This window comes from Acinonyx jubatus, chromosome D1 (genome assembly GCF_027475565.1).
Source record: "Acinonyx jubatus isolate Ajub_Pintada_27869175 chromosome D1, VMU_Ajub_asm_v1.0, whole genome shotgun sequence".
In the NCBI taxonomy this organism is placed as follows: domain Eukaryota; kingdom Metazoa; phylum Chordata; class Mammalia; order Carnivora; family Felidae; genus Acinonyx; species Acinonyx jubatus.
The window spans coordinates 58,843,630-58,866,248 of NC_069390.1; the positions used below are offsets into that span (position 1 = coordinate 58,843,630).

The 22,619-nt window shown below is 38.4% G+C and overlaps 1 protein-coding gene across 3 annotated transcripts in view; it reads left to right on the forward strand.

The window, feature by feature from the left end:
• ACER3 (alkaline ceramidase 3) overlaps window positions 1-22,619 on the forward strand; it is a 167,151-nt gene extending 144,532 nt beyond the window's left edge. For 2 of the 3 annotated variants that reach the window (XM_027039624.2, XM_027039626.2), the window contains 4 exons: window positions 8,308-8,409; window positions 10,818-10,922; window positions 17,802-17,847; window positions 18,369-22,619. In XM_027039624.2, coding sequence (XP_026895425.1) covers window positions 8,308-8,409; window positions 10,818-10,922; window positions 17,802-17,847; window positions 18,369-18,422 — 307 coding nt within the window. In that variant the 3' untranslated portion in view covers window positions 18,423-22,619. Of the gene's footprint in view, window positions 1-8,307; window positions 8,410-10,817; window positions 10,923-12,371; window positions 14,284-17,801; window positions 17,848-18,368 lie in introns of those variants that run through there. The other variant, XM_053203721.1, reaches the window with a different exon arrangement.

A 22,619-nucleotide genomic window follows, 5' to 3' on the forward strand; every position in this document is an offset into this window, starting at 1 on the left:
AGAATTTTTCAACAGTATGTTCTAGAAAGTAATATACTAACTGGAGTGAATGTTTGTATCTATTTTTTTTTTAAAGACTCTTGAAGTGTAATCTTTTTTTTTTTAATTTTTTTTTAACGTTTATTTATTTTTGAGACAGAGAGAGACAGAGCATGAGCAGGGAAGGGGCAGAGAGAGAGGGAGACACAGAATCTGAAGCAGGCTCCAGGCTCTGAGCTGTCAGCACAGAGCCCGACGCGGAGCTTGAACTCACAGACTGCGAGATCGTGACCTGAGCCGAAGTCGGACACATAACCAACTGAGCCACCCAGGCGCCCCTGTTTGTATCTATTAAGAAGTAGCCTTAAACCTTTCTCTCATACCTTCACTGTCAAGTGATTAAAACTCATAAAAGCATAGTATTAGAGTCAGCATGCTGGACTGACAGGTAAACGCTGAAGCGGTTAGAGCTGGTACTGATGCTGTCAGTCTTTAGCATTATCCGCTTAGCTGTGTTTATGCTACAAAAGTGCAACATTAGACACTAGCCAGCTAGTACTGCCACCCTCATGTAACTCCAAAGAGGAAAACAGGATTTGATTAACTAAGTGCACACGTCGTCTTTAAGTTACTCCTGTTGTCATTGGCTTGGATACAGTGACATGCAGATTTGTGTCTTTAATTACTTTGACTAATACCGTGAATGGACAGCCACACATTCCCTCTTCACCTGACCAGCAATGGCCCCTCAACTGCAGTAGGAAAAAAGAAAAAACAAAAAACCGTTTTGTGTGAAAATGGGTGACAACTGGCACTTAAGATCAGAAAAAGAGTTGCTTATACCTGATGCTTTAAGATGCTGTCTGCCCAAAGCTCTGAAAGACTTTAAGATGAAAGCAATCATACTTAACTACAATACTACTGAGTTTTTGTAGAATTTACATTTGATAGTAAAACCTACCTGTTTCATCTTAAAAAAAAAAACCCACATAAATACTAATTTTAAAAGAAAGGGATATAAAAACAGTATGTGCCACACAAATACTGACTAAAAGAAAGTTGGACTAGCCATTTTAATAACAAAAAAAATTAAGGCATTATTTAAAACAAATGTGTTTGCTACATTGTATTAAAAGATTCACCTTACCAGAAAAAAAAAAAAAGGCAGGTCTAAGTCTTCTATGGAAAATTTTAAGCAAAAATTGACAGAATTACAAAGAAAAATGTATCAGTGTTCCATCATGCTGAGTTATTTTAACACAGTATCTCTATGAAAAAGGACATAGACAAAATTTGAGTAATACAATAACAAGTTGGTTTAATATGTTTAGCAGTTAGAGAGTGCTTGGTCTTCTCAAGCATGCACAGAGTAGTTATTAAATCTACCAGACACTAGTTTTAAAGCAAGGTTCAACAAACTTTAAAGAATTATTATCATACGTAACATGTTCTCCAACTATAGTACAGACAGGATTAGCCAAATAGCCCATATATTTGTAAATTTAAAACCACATTTGTAAATACAAGTAAAAAATAGAAATTGTAGTAGAAATATCGTAGTTCATATAAAGTAATCACAGTGAAAGTACTACAAATCAAAGTAAGATATAGCTAAAGTGGTTCTTAGAGGGAAATTCATAGCCTTAGATGAAATAGGCTGAAGAATAATGAACTAAGCATACAACTTCAATAATTAGAAAGTGGATCAATAGAATCAATCCACATAGAAATGAAAAATGGGACTAATGAAGGGCAGAAACTAATGAAAAGAGGAGTGCCTGGGTGGCTTAATCAGTTAAGCATCCGACTTCAGCTCAGGTCATGATCTTGCAGTTCATGTGTCCGAGCACCGCGTTGGGCTCTGTGCTGACAGCTCAGAGCCTGGAGCCTGCTTCGGATTCTGTGTCTCCCTCTCTGACCCCTCCCTGGCGTGCTCTCTCTCTCTCTCTCTCTCTCTCTCTCTCTCTCTCTCTCAAAAATAAAAAAGAAACGTAAAAAATTTTTAAATAATGAAAAGAAAACAGATATAATATTAAAGATTAACGTCTTCAATCTAATTTTGCTCCCTTCTGAAACCCTGCCAAGACTCCAACGAAGGAATTTATTTATAAAGCATAAATCCACAAGAAGACTGAATAAAATTTTAGAAGCTGCAAAGTAGATGGATTACTGCTAACTGCCTTAAGTAACCCACGAAAGCTGAATTTTAAAGAACCTCCAGTTTACACCAGAATTTTCTAAAATATCAAACATTAGCAGCAACAGACAGTTTGGAAAAGGAGCTAGAAGAGATGTCTAAAATAAAGAAGACTGGTTAAAGCTTTAAGAAGCTGTGAAACGCTTACATCCCCTCACCTAGTCCATACCGCTGAACAATTGCAGAAGCTTATAGGTTTATTCTCTGGGAAGGGTGAACACTATCTCTAGATTGGGTTTTGCAGACACAATTGAGCATGTGAATACCATGGTGAAATCAGGGAAATCGGGTGACCTTATGCAAACTGAATGTTGTATGTAAAACCTCTAAGCAGGGGCGCCTGGGTGGCGCAGTCGGTTAAGCATCCGACTTCAGCCAGGTCACGATCTCACCCTCTGTGAGTTCGAGCCCCGCGTCAGGCTCTGGGCTGATGGCTCAGAGCCTGGAGCCTGTTTCTGATTCTGTGTCTCCCTCTCTCTCTGCCCCTCCCCCGTTCATGCTCTGTCTCTCTCTGTCCCAAAAATAAATAAACGTTGAAAAAAAAAAATTAAAAAAAAAAAAAAAAAACCTCTAAGCAGAAAATTGGAAGAATTTTCTTTTAGGGAATATGAGGAGCCTAAAAGACCTAAACATTCTGATATTGGGGGTTCGCTAATAATTGGTCCAGCAAAATAACCCTACAATGAAGGTTACTAGACTAAGGGCCTCAAACATATGTTTAGAGCTTGTGGTCACCTTTTTAGGTTCCCATTCTTCAAAATGAGACGGTGCCAGACATATGATAAATGCAACCAATATGAAACGTAGAGGTCAAAACAAATAATAAGGAAAGAAACGCAACTTAGAAGAAAACAACTTATGCGTGAAGAAGAAAACTTCAAAAATAACAAAACAACAAATACCATTATTCATATTCCTAGAAATATACTACATCTATGACTCAATAGTAGGATGCAATAAAAAAGGAACATTCAAAGAATCTTCCCCCCCGAAAAGAAGATACTAAAAATATAATACAATGATAAACTGAAGTGAATGGTTTGAAAGATACAGTCAAAGAAGCTACTGGAATTCCTTCTCCACTGTGACTGCATTATGGTCCATCATCCCTCATCCACCAGGAAGAATCTACCACAGGAAAGGCTTACTAAACCCATGGTATGGTCCAGAGTAAACAGGACAGCATGAGATCTCAGGGCCCTTGGGCCCAATCACCACCACTGCTGTGGAGAAACAGTGAAGTGTTTCCTCAAGTCCGTGGGCTTCCTGGCAGAAAGGGCAAAAGCAAAGACAGATGGACACACAGACACACACACACACACACACACACACACACACACACACACACACACCTGGGTGCCATTAGGCTGATGAGAAAGAAATGGAGAAGAGATTCGGTAGAAATATTATTGGGCTGGATAGAAGGGCCAACATAGAAAAAGGGGAGAGGACAGTGCAGATAAAATGGAAGGGAGGGAATCATCACCAAAATTATTCAAGAAAAGATCCTATACATGAAAGACATGAATGATTGCATTGGAAAAACCCAGTGACTGTTCACAATGGGTGGAAATAAATCCATGCCAGTTTCAGAATTCTAAGACAAAGAAGATTCCACAAATTTATAGAGTTAGAAGGCATATAATACTTACAAAGGATCATGAAGCAGAATGGTTTAGGACTCATCAAAACAAAAGTGGCAGCTGGAATTACAGAATTCTAACCTAGGATCTTGTAGTCAGCCAAACTACCAATGAAATGTGATGACAAAATACATCTTCTTATATTTGAATTCTCAAAAGAAATAGTCTATAAACTATTACTCAGAAACCTACTGAAGGATGTATTTGACCAAAGTGAGAGAGTAAGCCAAAAAGGAGGAAGACATGAAATTCAAGATGGGAAATCCAGCATCGTGAGAGGTAAAGGCAATTCCCAAGGTGAAGAGGAAGGGAAGGGATTTCTTAGATGATAGCCATATGCTAGTCAGGAAGGCAGTCCAGAATGAAGCACTGTAACTCCAGATACAGATGTGTTGCGAGCCTTCTGTATTATACATTCTTGTGCCTGATGATAATGGGTAGTTTGTCCCCAGAATCTTATCTGTACTTAGTTTATAGGGACTATGTGCTGATGAAATTCTTGCTCTCTCCTGTGTACCCTGCTACCTGGATAACCAAAGACGTTCATTTCACCCCACAGAAGAATTTTGCTTTGAACTACTGCTGAGAGCTGAAGATTGGCCCTGGTAAGTAAGCTTAGAAGGAGAAAATGGAGAGTACTCTACTCCCACTGGTCACATTCTGTCACATCTCAGCTCCTGACCCACACTGATACGCTGTCAGATGCCTTCACTGTGTTGAGCCCTGTTAACTGGGACTCATTCTTGCCTCCCCTAAATGGGGTTATGATAAACTCTTTGAAAAGCTGAAGACATCATCTTCTCAGAGATGTTCATCAAACAATGACAATAATACTTTTTCCATGCACAGCCAGGTTTATACTTTCCTGATGGTTTTTAAATTATTTTTTAATTGATTTATATACAAATACTTATAGTTAAAATAAGAAAATACTTCAGAAAATCTATTCTTGTCATTCACCATATTAAAAAATAAAGGAGAAAAATATGTGAAGATAGCAATAGATTTAGAAAAAGCATTCTATAAAATTCAACACCTATTTACAATCTAAAAACAAAATAAATCCCTTTATAAATGACTAATAGAAGGGAACTTCTTAACCTGTAAACTCTACAGCATCTAACACATTTAGGCATGAAATGTTAAAAGAAATTTCTCTTCAAAATGAAGACTAAAACAGGAGTATATATTATCACCACTTCTATTCAACATTTTACTGGTTGAAGCCCTGTCCAACATAGTATTTGCAAATGACATGATCGTGTACAGAAAATGTCATAGGACACGTACCAAAAAACTGGAAGCAGTAAGTTGGAATTCAACAAGGTCATGAAATTCAGATGAATATTCAAAAATCATATTTCTATGTACTAGCAGTGGAACAATTGAGAAGTGAAATTTCAAAAGTACAATTTCCAATAGCATCAAAAAGCATCAGATGTTTAGGAACTAAATTTAGCAACAGTATGCAAGACCTGCGTATGAGAAACTACAGTGAACAGTTTTTTGCTGAGAGAAATTAAATAAGATCTAAATAAATGGAGAGATGCACCATTTTCATGGATTAGAAAACTCAATATTATTAAGATGTCTGTTCTCCCCAGCTGATCTATAGGTTTAATCAATATAATCAAAATCTCTACAGGATTTTTGGTAAAAATTGAGAATCTGATTCTGAAATTTGCATGGGAATGCAAAGAATCTAGAAGAACCAAAACAGTTTTAAAAAAGAACAAAGTTAGAGGACTTACGCTTCTTGATTTGCTCTGTGTTACACTAATCAAGACAATGTGGTATTTGTGGTAAGAATAAAATACAGATCAATAAAACATCCAAATATAGACCACTCATCAGTACTGACCTGATGTTAAGTAAACATCCAAAGGTAATTCTTTTGGAGAAAGGATACTCTTTTCAATAAATTGTGTTGAAACAACTGTATATTCTCATTTTAAAAAGTGAACTTAAGGGCACCTGGGTGGCTCAGTTGGGTAAGCATCCTACTTCGGCTCAGGTCATGGTCTCACAGTACATGGGTTTGAGCCCCACCTCAGGCTCTGTGCTGACAGCTCAGAGTCTGGAGCCTGCTTCAGATTCTGTCTCCCTCTCTCTCCCTCTCTGCCCCGCCCCCCCTCCCCCCCCCCCCCCGCTTGTGTTCTCTCTCTTTGAAAAATAAACATTTAATAAATAAATGAATTTAAACTCATGCCATTATAAAAATTTCTAGAATTGAATCATATCCCTAAATATTAAAGCTAAAATTATAAAACTTCCAGAAGAAAGTGTAGAAGTTTTTGCAGCCTTTGGTTAGGTGAAGTTATTATATAGGACACAAAAAGCTATAATGAAAAAATTTGTAAGTTGAACTTTATCAAAATAACAAATTTTTATTCTTCAAAAGACATTGTTAAGAAAATGAGAGGCAGGGGTGCCTGGATGGCTCAGTCGGTTAAACATCTTAATCTTGATTTTTGCTCAGGTCATGATCTCATGGTTTGTGAGTTTGAGCCCCATATCAGGCTCTGAGCTGACAAGGTGGAGCCTGCTTGGGATTCTCTCTCTCCCTCTCTTTCTCTGCCCCTTGCCTATGCGTGCACATTTGCTCACTCTCTCCCTCTCTCTCAAGATAAATAAACTTAAAATAGTAATAATAAAATAAAATGAAAGGCAAATCACAAACTTGGAGAAAATACAACATACATATATCCAACAAAGGACTTAACGTCTAGAATATATAAAGAAGTGTTGCAATTAAAAAAAACTCTTAGGGGCGCCTGGGTGGCGCAGTCGGTTAAGTGTCCGACTTCAGCCAGGTCACGATCTCGCGGTCCGTGAGTTCCAGCCCCGCGTCGGGCTCTGGGCTGATGGCTCGGAGCCTGGAGCCTGTTTCCGATTCTGTGTCTCCCTCTCTCTCTGCCCCTCCCCCGTTCACGCTCTGTCTCTCTCTGTCCCAAAAATAAATAAAAAACGTTGAAAAAAAATTGAAAAAAAGAACTCTTAGAACCCAAGAAAGCAAATATTTTTTTTAAATAAGCAAAGATTCAACAAACACTGTATTGAAGAAGATAATATGGATGGCAAATAGCATATAAGATGTTCAATAACATTAGTCATTAGGGAAATGCAAATCAAAACCACGATGAGATACCACTAACACCTACAAAGAACAACTAAAAGGAAACAAACAAAAACCGATGTTATACCAAGTGTTGGTGAGGATGTAGAACTAAAAACATACACTGCTGGTGGGAATGTAAAATGATACACACTTAGGAAAACAGTTTAACAGTGTCTTAAAAAGTGTAACATTCACCTGCCATTCAGTACAGGTGTTCCTCTCCTAGCTTTTTACCGAAGAGAAATGAAAACATATGTTCATACAAAAACTTACAATGAAAACATATGTTCATACAAAAACTTACTTGTCAATGTTCGTAGCTATTTTATTATAGAAAAAAACTGGAAACAACATAAATGTCCACCAACATTCGGACGGACAAACAAATTGTGGCTTATCCATACAATGGAATACTACTCAGCAATAAAAGGAAATGAAGTAGTGATACACATAACAACATGGATGAATTTCAAAATAATTATGCCAAGTGAAAGAAGCCATACAGTGAAGATCTACTGTATTATTCCCTTTACATAACATTCTAAAATATGCAAACTATGCTTTTGGAGATGGTGGATATGTTTGTTATCTTGATTGTAGTGTAACTTTCATGGGTATATACAGATGTACTGATCAAACGTACACTTGAAATATATTCAGTTTAACGTAAACCAGTGATACCTCATTGAAGCTGTAAAAAATATATAAGCTATTGTTCTTGTTTTGGGTAACTCACCAAGCTTCAGTTTTCTCATCAGTGATGTGCAAAGAATAATACCTGCTTCACAGGGTTTATTTGAAGATTTTACTCATATGCTTGTGTATCTAATTTACTATGGTGCCTACCTGACACATAGCAAGTAACTCAGTCAATGTTAATTCTGTTCCAGCATCCCCCTGCCTCTTCCAGAGGACTGATACAGTCCGTCAGATTACTTTCTTGAAGCACATAGCAATCAAATGGCACATTCTTTCTCATTTTTTTAATAGCTAAGTCTAGTCTGCAAATGTATTAGAGAATTTAATAGATAGGTTTGCTTTTAATACTAACAAAAACCTTTCCTTCTCGGGGCACCTAGGTGGCTCAGTTGGTTGAGTGTCCAGCTTCGGTTCAGGTCATGATCTCATGGTTCGTGGGTTCAAGCCCCGCATAGGGCTCGCTGCTGTCAGTGCAGAGCCTGCTTCCGATCTTCCGTCTCCCTCTCTCTCTGCCCCTCCCCCGCTTGTGCTCTCTCACTATCAAAAATAAACATTAGAAAAACCCCCCAAAACCAAAAAACCTTTCCTTCTCATGAAAGTGATGGCTTCAAGCTCTGATGATGACGGGAGTTGACACAATTTCATTTTGCTTTCCCTTTTTTTCCCCACAGGGTTTATCCATGGCTCAGAGGACTAGGTTATACATCCTTGGGCTTATTTTTATTGGGATTTCTGTTATGGAACATAGATAACATATTTTGTGATTCACTGAGGTAAGATGTGCATCTTTTTCAATCTTTGAGAAATATTTTTAGAAACAGTCTATAAGCAGAGAATTTCATAGGTATATAGAATTATTAGTGCCACTAAATGAATTTTTGCCATTGTTGAATTTAAAAAGTATGTACAGCACAATAAAGTTAAATTCTGAGAACACTTTTTTAATTAACCTAAAAATTTGGACCCAAGACTATTTCATAACATCTGTAGGGATTTTTTTGTGTGCACATCACAGAGCTATAGAGTTAATCAGATGTTAATTAGGCCTTTGAAATCTGCCTAATCTGTGTTGAAAGTGTTGAAGAAATAAGAATGATTTGTAAGAAGCATGGGATACATATGTGTATAATTTTGTACCTTAATATACTTAATGTTCTTTTCTAAGGCAAGCATTCCTTTTACCATCTTGTCAGCTATTTGTATTGACTAAAGTTTGAATTTTGGGTCTCTGGATCCTAGTCTGTCATTAAGATACTATATTTCTGGGCCTCAGTTTCCATAAAGTGAACATGTTAAATAGGTTTAAACTAGCGGGTCCTTCCAATTCAAAATTCTGTGCCCTAAAGTTTTGCATAAACACATATATTGAATAGCACCAGGGAGAGGCAATTAGCAAAATTCAGACTGTGAGAAATCTATAGGATGAATACCTGGTTTCTGCAGCATCAGTTGCAGAGGGGGTAAAAAAGGGAGGAGAGACATATAGATTAAAAGAGACCTAAGAGGGGCGCCTGGGTGGCTCAGTCAGTTAGGTGGCTGACTTCGGCTCAGGTCATGATCTCACAGTCCGTGAGTTCGAGCCCTGTGTCGGGCTCTGTGCTGACAGCTCAGAGCCTGGAGCCTGCTTCAGATTCTGTGTCTCCCTCTCTCTCTGACCCTCCCTCATTCATGCTCTGTCTCTCTCTGTCTCAAAAATAAATAAACATTAAAAAAAAAAATTAAAAAAAAAAAAAGAGACCTAAGAGATTTATGTCATCAACCAAATACAATGGTTGACTTGTTTTGAATCTTGATTTAAGCAAACTGTTTAAAAAAAAAAAAAATTCTAAATTTACAAGACAATTGGAAGTTTGATCAGTAATTGAATATTTGGTGATATTAAGAGATTATTGTTGTGCTCGCTTTGGCAGCACATATACTAAGAGATTATTGTTAATATTTTATATGTGAAAATAGTATTATGGTTAAGTTTTAAAGAGCTTTTAATCTTTTAGAGACACATACTAAAATATTTAGAGTTAAAATACAATATCTGGGATTTGCTTCAAAATATAGAAGGAGAGAAGCAGATGAGAGTTTAGATGATTGGCTGTTAGTTACAATTATTGAAGCTGGATAATGGGTACATTATTATTTTGCCTATTGTTGCACATGTTTGAAATTTTCCATAAAATAATAAAAATAATAAAAAGTTAAATAAGTAAATTTAGATTGTAAATGTATATAAATAAACAAGTAATATACCTAGCTTAGAAAACTAAGGTCTGAGTGAGTAGTTCTGAATCAGTAATATACATCAGAAGCCCTATTAGAGCATTTACACTGCTGAGATAAGTCATCATCTTCTGGGTGAAAGCCACCAAGAAACAAAGTAAGTTCTTAGAGATGGTAATTGTCTCAAAAATGTATGGGCTATCTAGAAAAATAGTTTGGTGTTTAACATTGATTTTCTCCCTTCTAATAATGAGAATGTTAATATGGTACACACTTAATCAAAAGATCTAGAATCTGAGACTCAGTTGTGCCACTTGGCTGAGTGATTTAGGCAACTTGGTCTCTGAATTTTAGTTCCTCATCTGTAAAGCAAAGCTAATAATAGCTACCTCAATGTCTTACCTAAGTAGTGAAATAATATTTACAAAAGCACTTCATAGACTGTACAGTGCTCATCTAAGATGACGGTTGTATGTAGGCCAAGGAAAAGCATGTGTCTGGTTTCTTGACTGAATAGCTAAGTAGACTAATGTTTCCCAGATTGTGTTCCAGGAAACACTAGTTCCATAAAATGTTAGTAAGATACTACATTACGAAAGGGTTCTGTGCATTAGTTCATTACCTGAAAAAAAATGAAAATAAACTCTTACAGTTATGATAGGACTTCTCAAAGCCTTTATTCTGTTAATATATACTGCAGTTTCCAAGAGGGCAATAAACTATGTACCATTTCCCGCATTTTTTTTGAACACAGCATCATTTCTTCATGGAACTTCTGCTAGGAATGCTGTTCCTCAAAACACACTTTGGAAAACAATGTGGCAGACTACAGCAGACTTAAGGAAATTAAATAATTGCCATGTTTGAGAGGCACATTTCAAAATGTTCATAGGCTGTCAGCATTAGTTGCTAACTATTTAAAAAAAAAGATAATAACATGGTGATTTCTTCCCTCCTCTTTTCACAGGAACTTTCGAAAGAAGATGCCACCTATCATAGGTGTTGCCACACAGTTTCATGCATGGTGGCATATTTTAACTGGCCTTGGTTCTTATCTTCACATCCTTTTCAGGTAAGAAATAGAGACTGTTTTAGCGTAGTGTTGAAGTATTTATTCTCTTACTCTTCAAAAAGAATGTTGTAGATATAAAAAGACAAAATCAGGAACTTATGTTCCAGCTTTGCCTCTGCCACTGGATGACCTTAGGCAAGTCCCTTCCTCTCTCTCAAGCTTAGTTTTCTCATCCTTAAATTAAAATTTTTTTTTCATGTTTATTTACATATTTTGAGGGAGATAGAGCATGGCGCATGGGCAAGCGGGAAAGGAGCAGAGAGTGGGGTCAAGAGACTCCCAAGCAGGCTCCACACTGTCAACACAGAGCCTGACGCAGGGCCGGATCTCATGAACCATGAGGTCATGACCTGAGCCAAAATGAAGAGTTAGACACTTAACCAACTGAGCCACCCAGGCGCTCCAAGTTTTCTTACCCTTAAAAGTGAGATAGTTGTACTAACTCACCTTGACATATGATCTACATTTTAGAGCAAATAGGATATAAACATTTCCATTTCATGTCGATCAACATATCTTTGTTTATAGAGAACAAACTTAGAGGGGAAAAAGCAGCCAGATCCCCTGAGTAGGAGCCTGGGAAAGTATGAGTATCAGAAGTCCCCAGCTTAATTTGTCTCCTTCCCTGAAATAAGTTGGTTGCCATTTCTCTTCCCCTGCTCCTCTATCAAATGATTGTTGGAGGTCAATCATTTATAACAAAAATAAAGTTAGAATTCTCTCTGATCACCCTATTCAAATAATACCTCCATATCACTCTGTCTCCCCTTACCAGGCCTCATTGTTCTTCAAAGCGTTTATAAGCAGTTATATATATTTATTTGTTTGCCTCCCCCAGCTAGACGTTAAGTTCCTTGAGAGCGGAGACTTTATCTTACTCACTGCTACCCTCTCAAATGCTTAGAACAATACCTTTCAGATAGCAAGCACTCAGTATATATTGTTAAATAATTGAATGAATGAATATGTATCTATTGGTCTCTTTACTCGGGGTCAGACTATGTTTAATTTCAAATTCTTATTAAGAGTTGAGATAGCTGAAATAATTCTAGGAAGGGGAAGAAAATCTTCCTTTGAATCAATGTGAAAATTTGTAGAAAACCTGCAAAATAACATTTGCATCTCACCTCTCTGGAGATCAACTTATTTAGGTATCCTGAATTATCTAAAATATATCTACTAGTAGTAGCCACCTAGGTGGCTTAGTCAGTTAAGCATCTGACTTCTGCTCAGGTCATGGTCTCATGGTCCATGAGTTCAACCCCCATGTCGGGCTCTGTGCTGACAGCTCAGAGCCTGGAGCCTGCTTTCAATTCTGTCTCCCTCTCTCTGCCCCTCCCCCGCTCACACACACATGCACATGCTTGCTCTCTCTCTCTCTCTCTCTCTCTCTCTCAAAAACAAACATTAAAAAAATGTTTTTTTAACGTAACTACCTGTGAATTATAGAAAAGGAACTTCTGGACAGCTAAATAAGAATCATTGAATTAATGCTGTGAAGAGCTCAAGGTTATTAATCATGGAAGAGCTCTTAAACTTTGGCTGTAAGTATATTTATTTTACATTTTGCCACTTGTTACTACATTGATTATTTGGATTCTCAGCTCGTAGCACATTAAAAATATCCAATTTAAAATGGAAGGGATAGGAAATGTATGGTAAATCGATAGGTGCTAGAAAAAGAGAAACAAGAATAACTGTAGAATGAGCCTGAGAATTAAAACTTAGCACCTTAACACTGCCCTTGGGACTACCCAAGGACATTACTGCAGTGTAATATAGTACAGTAGTCAATTTCTATAATAAATACTGAAGAGGAGGTGAAAGCATACTTATATTGTTTTTTCCTTTTACACCTTCCCCTTTCCACCTCCCTTTCACTTTCTCCTTCTCTACTCCTGGTATGGAAAACCAGGGTAATGAGGGGGAAGAAGTGCTGTGCAGAGATGGCAGCATTCAGTGTCCTAGGAATGAGGAAAAAGGGGTCGGTGGTAGCAGCCTGCTGAGCTTCCAAGAAAACATGGTGGTGACGGGGAAGTGGCAGCTGTGTGGGGCAAGGAAGCAGAGTGATGAGGGGAAGTGATGTGGTGGGGTGGGGGGAGGAGGCGGCTGGAGTTAGGAAATGGGTTACACTGAACAAGTAAATCAATTAATTAAACATTAAGTAAATATATTGAGGATAACAAAAGCCTGATTTCTCCACTCTCTCAGAAGGGATTTACAAATACTGAAAGAGGGAAAGCTAGAAAGAACCTTGAGGGGGTTAGATTGGAATTAGTATTAGTATGAACTCAGGAGTATGTGACACACACATGTTCACACAGATACGGAACAAGTTGGATGTGTATGTGTTGTATAGATTATATATGTATACATATGTTTACACATACATGCATTGCCTAGCTCTGTGAACCCTGTGAAGGCTGAAAGGCAAGCAAGCTTTGGCCTGTTAAACCTGAGATAGTTTGAATGTTAAAATTAAATAGCAAGAGTTTCAAGTTACACCCATGGAATAAAATGAGAATCTGTGAGTACATACGAATATGAATGAACGAGAAGGGAAAGCTCTTCCTTACAAAAAAATGCTAACTAACAAATGTAGAAGGACCAATGGACACGAACGATCACCATTTGGCAACTATCTTAGGGATAGTTGATAGGTATAAGTTATCAATGGATGCTCTGGCTGACAAGTGGGAGTAGGATGAGGAACACATATTTGTGTAATTTAGAATATCTCCCCATGAAATACTAATACAAAGGGGAAAATGGTTACTTTACAGTGAAGAAAATTGGTAGCAGCCACCTTGACCATGCATTTAAGTTAACATCACCCATGATGGAGCAAGTCATTAGAGTATGTCTCCTGATACAAGGCACTGAAATGAGCTCAGGTCATTTCTGTAGTGTTCCTGCCAAAAAAGCCTGGCTTGGGTCTGGGTATGAGGAAATATTGCTGGGCCTATGATGCAGGTCCTTCTACAGAATGAAAGTCTTATACTTTGTAAGACTGTCAAGTTTGTGAGACAAAGAAAGACTGAAGAACTGTTCTAGCTATAAAAAGATTTTTAAGACATGAAAACTAAATGCAATTCATGTTTGTGTACAGCAACCTGGATCAGAAAGGAAGAAAGAAATTATTGGGACAATCAGCAAAATTGGAATGAATTCTTGAGTTGGATGTTAGCCTTGTATTAATGTTAATTTCCTGACTGGGAGGGTTGTATTGTAATTTAGGAGACCGTCCTTGTTTTATGGTGGTACACATTAGAATATTTAGGTGATGGGCATCATGTCATACAGCGACTCTATAGGATATGTTTATACACTTGATCATAGGTGCATTTGTGTGTGTGTGTGTGTGTGTGTGTAAAACAAATGTGGTTAAATGATAGCAATTGGGTCATCTGGGAGAAGGGGATACAGGAATTCTTCAGACCAATCTTGCAACTTTCCTAGAAGTTTGAAGCTATTTTTAAATTTAAAAAATTAAAAAAGAGGAAGGCCTCCAGATCATGGTTTTGTTTTGTTTTGAGATATTTGTAGTATAAATAAGCCAAGAGAAAACTGATCATCTAACTGGTAATCAAAAAATGCCTTCTAAAACAGTAGGTTATCCATTTTTGTGAATAAAAATACATATATGGACTAAATATACATATATGCTTATAAATGCTTACTGTCTTTGTAAGGGTATGTTAACCAGTAGGTACCAGCAGTTATCTCTGGGTGGCAGGTCACAGCTAGGAGACAGACCCTCTTTTTCCTGTTTACTCTTTAGTACTGTTCAGATTTTTCACCAAATGATTGTATTACCTTTTTAAAAATAATCATTTAGTGGTGCCCAGGTGGTTCTGTCGGTTAAGCATCCGACTTCGGCTCATGTCATGATCTCACAGATCATGAGTTCGAGCCCCACATCAGGCTCTGTGCTGACAGCTCAGAGCCCGGAACCTGCTTAGGATTCTGTGTCTCCCTCTCTCTCTGCTTCTCCCCCGCCTCCTTGTGCACACTCTCTCTCAAAAATAAATAAACATTAAAAAGTTTTTTAAAAGAAAAAATAATAATTTAAAAATAAAGCAATGATATATATATACATATATATGCGCATGTGTGTGTGTGTATATATATATGTGTGTGCATATATATGTGTGTGTGTGTGTGTGTGTGTGTGTGTGTGTGTGTGTGTGTATTTAATGTTTATTGTATATTTGAGAGAGAAATAGGCTCCAGACTCTGAGCTGTCAGCACAGACCCCAGTGCAGGGCTCAAACTCATGACCCGTGAGATCATGACCTGAGCTGAAGTCGGACACTTAACCGACTGAGCCACCTGGGCACCCCAACAATGAAGATATTTTTTATATCTATTAAGTGAGCTCTATAGTATTTTGAAATTCCCTCCTGTATTCTTTAGTTGCAGTGAAATGGCATGATCATGTATTACTTGTCAGTGTAAACTGATGTAACCCATTTGGAAAGGAATTCAACACTGTATGTGTTTGCGAAAATAAAATATTTATTTTATATTTTTTATCCCAGGTATTCTATTCCTTAGAACTTATCCTAAAGAAATAACCCAGAAAAATGAAAATGTGTGTGTAAACCCAAATATGTTTATCACAGTGTTACTTAATTAGCAAAGCAACAATAATAGTAGAAGAAAAATAAAACACACTATCCAATAAGGTAGAATTTTAAAGTAAATTATAGTATATCTTTTATTCAGCTATTTAAAATTATAAATATGAGGGGCGCCTGGGTGGCTCAGTCGGTTAAGCAGCCAACTTCGGCTCACGTCATGATCTCACAGCCCGTGAGTTCGAGCCCCACGTTGGGCTCTGTGCTGACCGCTCAGAGCCTGGAGCCTGTTTCGGATTCTGTGTCTCCCTCTCTCTGACCCTCCCCCGTTCATGCTCTGTCTCTCTCTGTCTCAAAAATAAATAAATGTTAAAAAAAATTTTTTTTAATTATAAATATGAAAATTCTATAGCAACATAGAAAGATATTAGGATTACTTGGATTTTTAAGTGAAACAAACTAAAATCATATATAGGTAATTATTAACCGTGTGTAAAAGTTAATTTGTGTGGGGACAAAGGTTAAAGTAAATACAGAAAAAAAGGAAGCATTTTGACTGTATTTGGTGGCAGGTTTTGACTTTTTTTTGTTTTGTTTTACGTTAATGTTAAAATGTTTTACTTTGACTTTTTTTTGAAGTTTATTTATTTATTTTGAGAGAGAGAGAGAGAGCAGGGGAGGGCAGGGGCAGAGAGAGGGAGAGAGAAAGAATTTTAAGCAGGCTCCATGCTGTCAGTGTAGAGCCCAATGCGGAGCTCGAACTCACAAACCATGAGATCATGACCTGAGCCGAAATCAAGAGTTGGATGTTTAACCAACTGAGCCACCCAGGCATCCCTACTTTGATTTTTTTTTTTTTTAAGGAGGCAGGGAAGATAGAATATGTTTTAGACATATTTCATCCTAAATAACTAAAATAAAATAAGTGTGGATATTTATTTTTGAGAGAGAGAGAGAAAAAAAACAGGCAGAGGAAGGTGAGAGAGAGAGGGAGGAAGACACAGAATCCGAAGCAGGCTCCAGGCTCTGAGCTGTCAGCACAGAGGCCGACGCGGGGCTCGAACTCACGGAGCCATGAGATCATCACCTGAGCTGAAGTCAGACACTCGACCAGCTGAGCCACCCAGGTGCCCCAAGACTGTATACAGCAAGTAAATAATGTGGCTCAACATTGTTACACAGTTATAAAGTGATGGAGCAACGATTTGATCTCAGATATTTTTACTTCACTGTGTCAACTCTTTGAAATAAACACATGTACAGTAGTCTTAAAGGGCACATGTGTTATATTATTACATTCTCAAGTCATCCCTCTGAAATATTATTTGCATGCTTCATTCAATGACATAGCCATAGAATCAAAATTTCCATAACTGAGGCTTAAATATCCAAACTTCTTGGGGCACCAGGGTGGCTCAGTCCGTTGAGCACAACCACTCTTGATTTCGGCTCAGGTCATGATCCCAGGGTTGTGGGATTAAGTTCTGCATTGGGCTCCACACTGAGCATGGAACCTGCTTAAGATTCTCTCTCTCCTCCTTTGACCTTCTCCCCACTCATGCTCTCTCTACAAAAATTTAAAATTAAAAAAAAAAAATCCAATCTCATTTTCAGCTGTTACTTATTTTAGATATTTCAAAAAAATTTTTAATGTTTATTTATTTTTGCAAGAGACAGAGCATGAGCTGGGGAGGGACAGAGAGAGACACAGAATCCGAAGCAGGCTCCAGGCTCTGAAATGACAGCACAGAGTCCAACATGGGGCTCGAACTCACGGACTGCAAGATCATGACCTGAGCTGATGTCCAATGCTTAACTGACTGAGCCACCCAGGCACCCCCAGATGTTACTTATTTTAAAGGCTACTATGAGGAAGGCTTTCTGTTACCTTCCTGATTATTTCATACCTGTATTGTAATCCTCTTAGAGCTGATATAACCACTTCCAAAATATTCTAAGAATACTCTCCTTTAATCCTGGCTACCATATATCTTCAGAGATGAAGCTGGCAATTATGATATGAATCATCAAGCATGAGCTGAATGCTCCCTGCTAAACTACAAACATCTTGAGGTCACAGTCTGAGAGTGATCATTTCTCTGTCTTCCTTAGTATCTTGCCAAGTGTTCTGCATAGAGTAGGTGCTCGAAAAAAATGGTTGCTAAATGAACAAAAGAATCTACCAATGTTGCTTTTTCTTTGTATGTACAGAGGCACTATGGTTAAATTTGTCAGTAAGCCAGTTTGCATGAATTAAATATTAATCTGAAGAGCTTTTCCCCCTCCCCTTTTCTTTCAGTTTGTATACAAGAACTCTTTACCTGAAATACAGGCCAAAAGTGAAGGTATGCTCCCTTCCTAGGGGTGTGTGTGCGTGCGTGCATGCATGTTGGGGCAGGGGAGGGTATTGGGAGGATGGGACAGAGATGGGAGAAGCAAGTGGGTGGAAAGGTAGTAGAGAGAGTACAGGCTTTGGAACCAGATGCCCTTGAATCTTAGGCCTTCCACGTACTGCTCTATGACCTTGGACACGTCTGTTGTCTCTAAGCCTTAGTTTTTTTCAACAATAAAATGGAGCTGTTAATAGCTACATTACAGAGTGTTTTAAAGATCTGAGATGATTTCAGTGCCCTGCTCCATGCCTGACAAAGTAGAAACTTCATCCATTTAAATAAGTTAAATAAAAATCATTTCTGAGATCTGGTGCAACTCGGAAAAGAATATGCTGGACTCAGGCTACTCAGGACAGTTGGTAGCAAACCTATGACACACTGAAGCACTGTAGTAATAGCACATAGGTTCTTTTTTCAGGGGTAACATGGAACAGTTACTTTCTTTCATTTTGTCCTAACTTGTTTCCAAACAGTTTCTCTTCGGAATCTGGCCAGTAATCCTGTTTGAGCCTCTCAGGAAGCACTGATGAATTATTCCAGGAAAACAAACAAAGCATCTACCATAGGCCTGGCCAAATGAATAAGGAAATCCTTAAAGATCTACACATTCAAATATATCATGACCATCACAGCAAAGGAGTGACTTTCTAACTAATGCTGCCAGTCACACAGAGAATAAGGAATAGTCTTGTTGGATGTTGAGCTCGCGTCTTTATCTCATTTGTCCCTTCTCCTCCTCACCCTCACCCTAAGATGTTTAAAAAGAAACAGACATGATGTGTGTATATATAGTTGAATGCTGGAAAAATGAGGCTTTTCTTAACAGGTTAACAGTTTGTGCTGATCATAGGAAATTTAACCTTTTTCCCTTTTTTGACAAGGGTTGCATGTAAATTATACTTTGCTTAATATTTGATTAAATGATCCAAACAGTCAGCTAAGTATTGGCAAAACCCCATACCCAGATGGCCAGCTGTGGAGCTGGCCGTGTCAGCCTTGATTTGTGTTCTTGTCGTAGTAACCTCATGAATGGTTTTCCAAGGTGAAAAAGAGCTATCTGTGGGATTCTGGTAGTTCCTCACGGTCTGCCCTTGTGCTAGTCAGCATGTCATAAGCAAGCTCCAACTGGCCACTCGGTTCCCTACTTGCCATAACCCAGATTTGCAGTGGGTTCTGGGGTGTCTGTGTGTGGCCACTGCCAATCGGAGTTGAGTGGGTCACCTTGTAGAGTTTGCAAAGACCACAAGGACACCTGTGGGATGTTGTGCCTCCAGGCTGTTAGTTAAAGGTGGTTTCTCTGTTTTCTTTGATCTTTGCAGATCTTTAAGTTGTCACTGGTTTTATGGCTAGGCAAACGTGATTGGTGGTCTGGCCTGCCAATATTCCACCCTCTTGACGGAACTTATTTGAAGTTACCAGTGAATGTTGCTTGTTACACTCTTTTTAAACTATGCCATATTTTCCAGTTTTCAGAGGGGCCTTGGTTATGCCCAGGGAAATGTATCAGGTTAACTAGAGCTAAAATGATCAGGATCCTATTTACATAAAGCTTATTAGAATGCCTGCCCCTTCATTTGTTGAAGGAAATAGATACAAGAGTTGAGAATGGCTCTCACTTACTTGAACGAACTCCCCAAAATTAAAATACTAAAAAAATGGCAGTGAAATATCATCACAAAGCAGCTAGTTCTGATTTGGGTTCAGATGTATAACAAATTGAATTACATTTCACAAACATAACACCGATCTGGAGTAAAACCTTATTTGACCCCTTTGCCTGAGGTATCACCGTATTGGTAGCTCTGTACCACTTGGCATTTTTGCGACTTTATTATAAAACCCAGATTGTTTTTACCGCTTGGTGACATTGACCCAGATTAAATCCTGAAGCTACAGCTTCAAAAGGAAAATCATTTTTTTCTCTGCAAAGGTATAAAAACACTCCTGTCATTTTCCCAGTATCCAGTAAGTCGCCTTTGTACAAATTTAAAACCAGTACAGATTTTGTTGTTCTTCACCTTCTGGCCTTAGTTTTAGTCCAAGAACTATTTTCCTTACCAAAGCATGCCAACACGCCATTAGGCATAAACTTCTGCCTACTTTTATGATCCTCCAGCAAGAAAAGCACTTGCCAAAATAAATCTAAAGAACTTTGGTTGTGCCTTAAGAAAACCTAAAACTAAGCAGTTCTAATACACAGCCCGTAAGACTGTTCTTTCGCCATAAGATTCTGACTTCTGACTACATTTCATGTGCAGCTACCTAGGCTATCAGCCATCTTACATTTTTCAAATAGGTTCATTTGTTTCACACCATTGTCTTTTGTACTTTTCACTCAAGCTACACTTCTGTGTAAAGAATCTATGTATGGCAACAAAGGCACAGCCTTCTTGATAGCGCAGCCAGGCGCAGGGAGACTGAGGCTGTGCATATCACAGACAAGGTGTGGAGAGCCCCCACTGATACCCAAGCCCTTTCCAGCAGTTTGCTGAACAAACACTTCAGCCACCACCCCCTGTAGTCACTTGCTGAATGAAGTTGTCCAGCACCTCCGTGGAGAAGCACGGGCACCACTGGGTGACTTGTAACGCTGTGGCCACTTGTTCAGAGACCCTTGTCTCTGCTGTGAAAACAGCTGGCATGGAAGCAGAAAGCATTTTAGAAGTGTTGAGCAGAAAGCAGAGACTGAATCCAGGCTCTAACTCTCCCAAGTTCGCCTGTGCCTCACATACGGCTCTCTTTCTAGCAGCCTAAGTATTAGCACACTCAAGACTTCTTTTCTGTGCCATAGCGAGTATTATGGAAATACTGCTGACCTTCAGGGTATTGCTAAATCAACTTTATTTGAATGGCTTTATTTTTCTCTTCTAGGATTCCAGGTAGGCATTGTAGGGTTGGGTTCCCTTTACTTCCTTGGCAGACTTCCTAAACTAGAGTATACAAAAACCGATTTCCTGCTGAGCAAACATATCTGATGTGAAAGGTGCTCCTCTGTGAGCCCTGTAGCAAATTACATTTTAGAAAATACTAGTATCTTATGAGGATATGAAAGCAGCAGTTGGCCTGTGTATCTTAATATCCTGCCATTTTCACTCCAGAAAATTGAAAGCAATTTGACTTTTTTTCAAGGAAAAACTAAATGAAAGGTGGTTGTCCTAATCTGGTTGGTCACTCCACCCACCCCTCCCCACCGTGGTGCTTTCATGAAAACATTGCCAACACCTGAAGTGATCTCTTTTATCTTTGCGATATTGTATAAATTGATGATTGGGGATAAATTGATGACAAACATTTGTTTTTGATTAATTTACAAATGAGAACCTCAAGTAGTGTATTTGGTTTAGTAGAATCAGATAAAATATTATGGTTTACCCTAAATGCACAGTTTCCAGGACCATTAAACTAGTCTTTCCTTACACTAAGAATGTTTTACTTATACTGATGAAGTTTTGGGGTGATGGTGGGGTAGTCTAGAGCCGACAAGAAAGAATTCTTGAAGACGCCTTTGGTGCAAAGGTGATTTTATTAAAACAAGGAGACAGGACCCATGGGCAGGAAGAGCTTCATGGGGTCATAATAGGTAACTCATTATATACCCTCAGGTTGGGAGGGGGTCAGGGATAGAGTAAGCCTCTAAGGAATTTTGGAAGCAAGGTTTCCAGGATCTTGAGGGGCTAGCTGTTGCTAGGGAAATGCCACTTATTACCACTTCATAAACCCTCAGTCATGAGACCCTTTAGATGTATATCGAGGGCCCATAAACTTGGAGTATGATCTCCAGCGTATATCTTGGGAGAGTTGAGATAAAGGAAGTTGACTTATAGGATCCTCGAGGTTGGGATAATGTTAAGCCAAGGTTGTCTGTCTTTTGCCCCCAGCAAAGTGTCATCCTTGAGGCAGCTGAGCTAGAGGGAGGTCACTCTGCTGGTCTCAAGGACTTGTCAGTGGGCTGTAGGCAGTAAGGGAATTTAATTTTTCATTTGCCTTAGTTTCCCACGTTACCATGGCAAGCATTTAAACCCCTTTCCTTTGTTCTTGGGTAGCCAGGAGTATCCGAGGACTATCACACATTCCACCTGGTGGGGGGAGGGGGGTGGTGTGCCAGCCTGTATTTTGCCCTCAGCTTGCCTCATGCTCCCCCATCAATACTAAAGATAAAGAGGTCAGAGTCAAAATCAAGAGACCAAAAACTTTGCATGAAAATCTTTACATGCCAAAAAAAAAAAACCCCAAAAAACTATATTCTATTTAAGATTTGATTTTTAATAATCTCTACACCCAACATGAGGCTCAAACATACAACCCCAAGATCAAGAGTCACATGCTCTACTGACTGAGCCAACCAGGTGCCCCAAAACTAAGTTCTGTTTTAATGCCTACTCCTTCAGAATTTAGCCAGTGCCCCTTAAAGTGTAATAATTTAGTTTTAAGGTTTTCTTATGAGTCGTATGGGTTCCATATTACTTTGCTCTTGAAAAGAAAAAAGAATCATGTGTTGCAAAGTTTTAATAGTTTTAACTCTCAGTTGCACGTTTACATGGCAAAAGAAATTATTATAACCCTGTGGTTTATGATGTGCTACTGGATAAATATTTATATAAAACTGATGTTTCAAAGAGAGTCAGTTATAATTGGAACTTGCAAACTGTGTGGCAATTTGCAGATCTACCTCTGTTTTACATTTTGCCTCTTATCGGTGCCATAATGTAATTAGTTCGATTGCA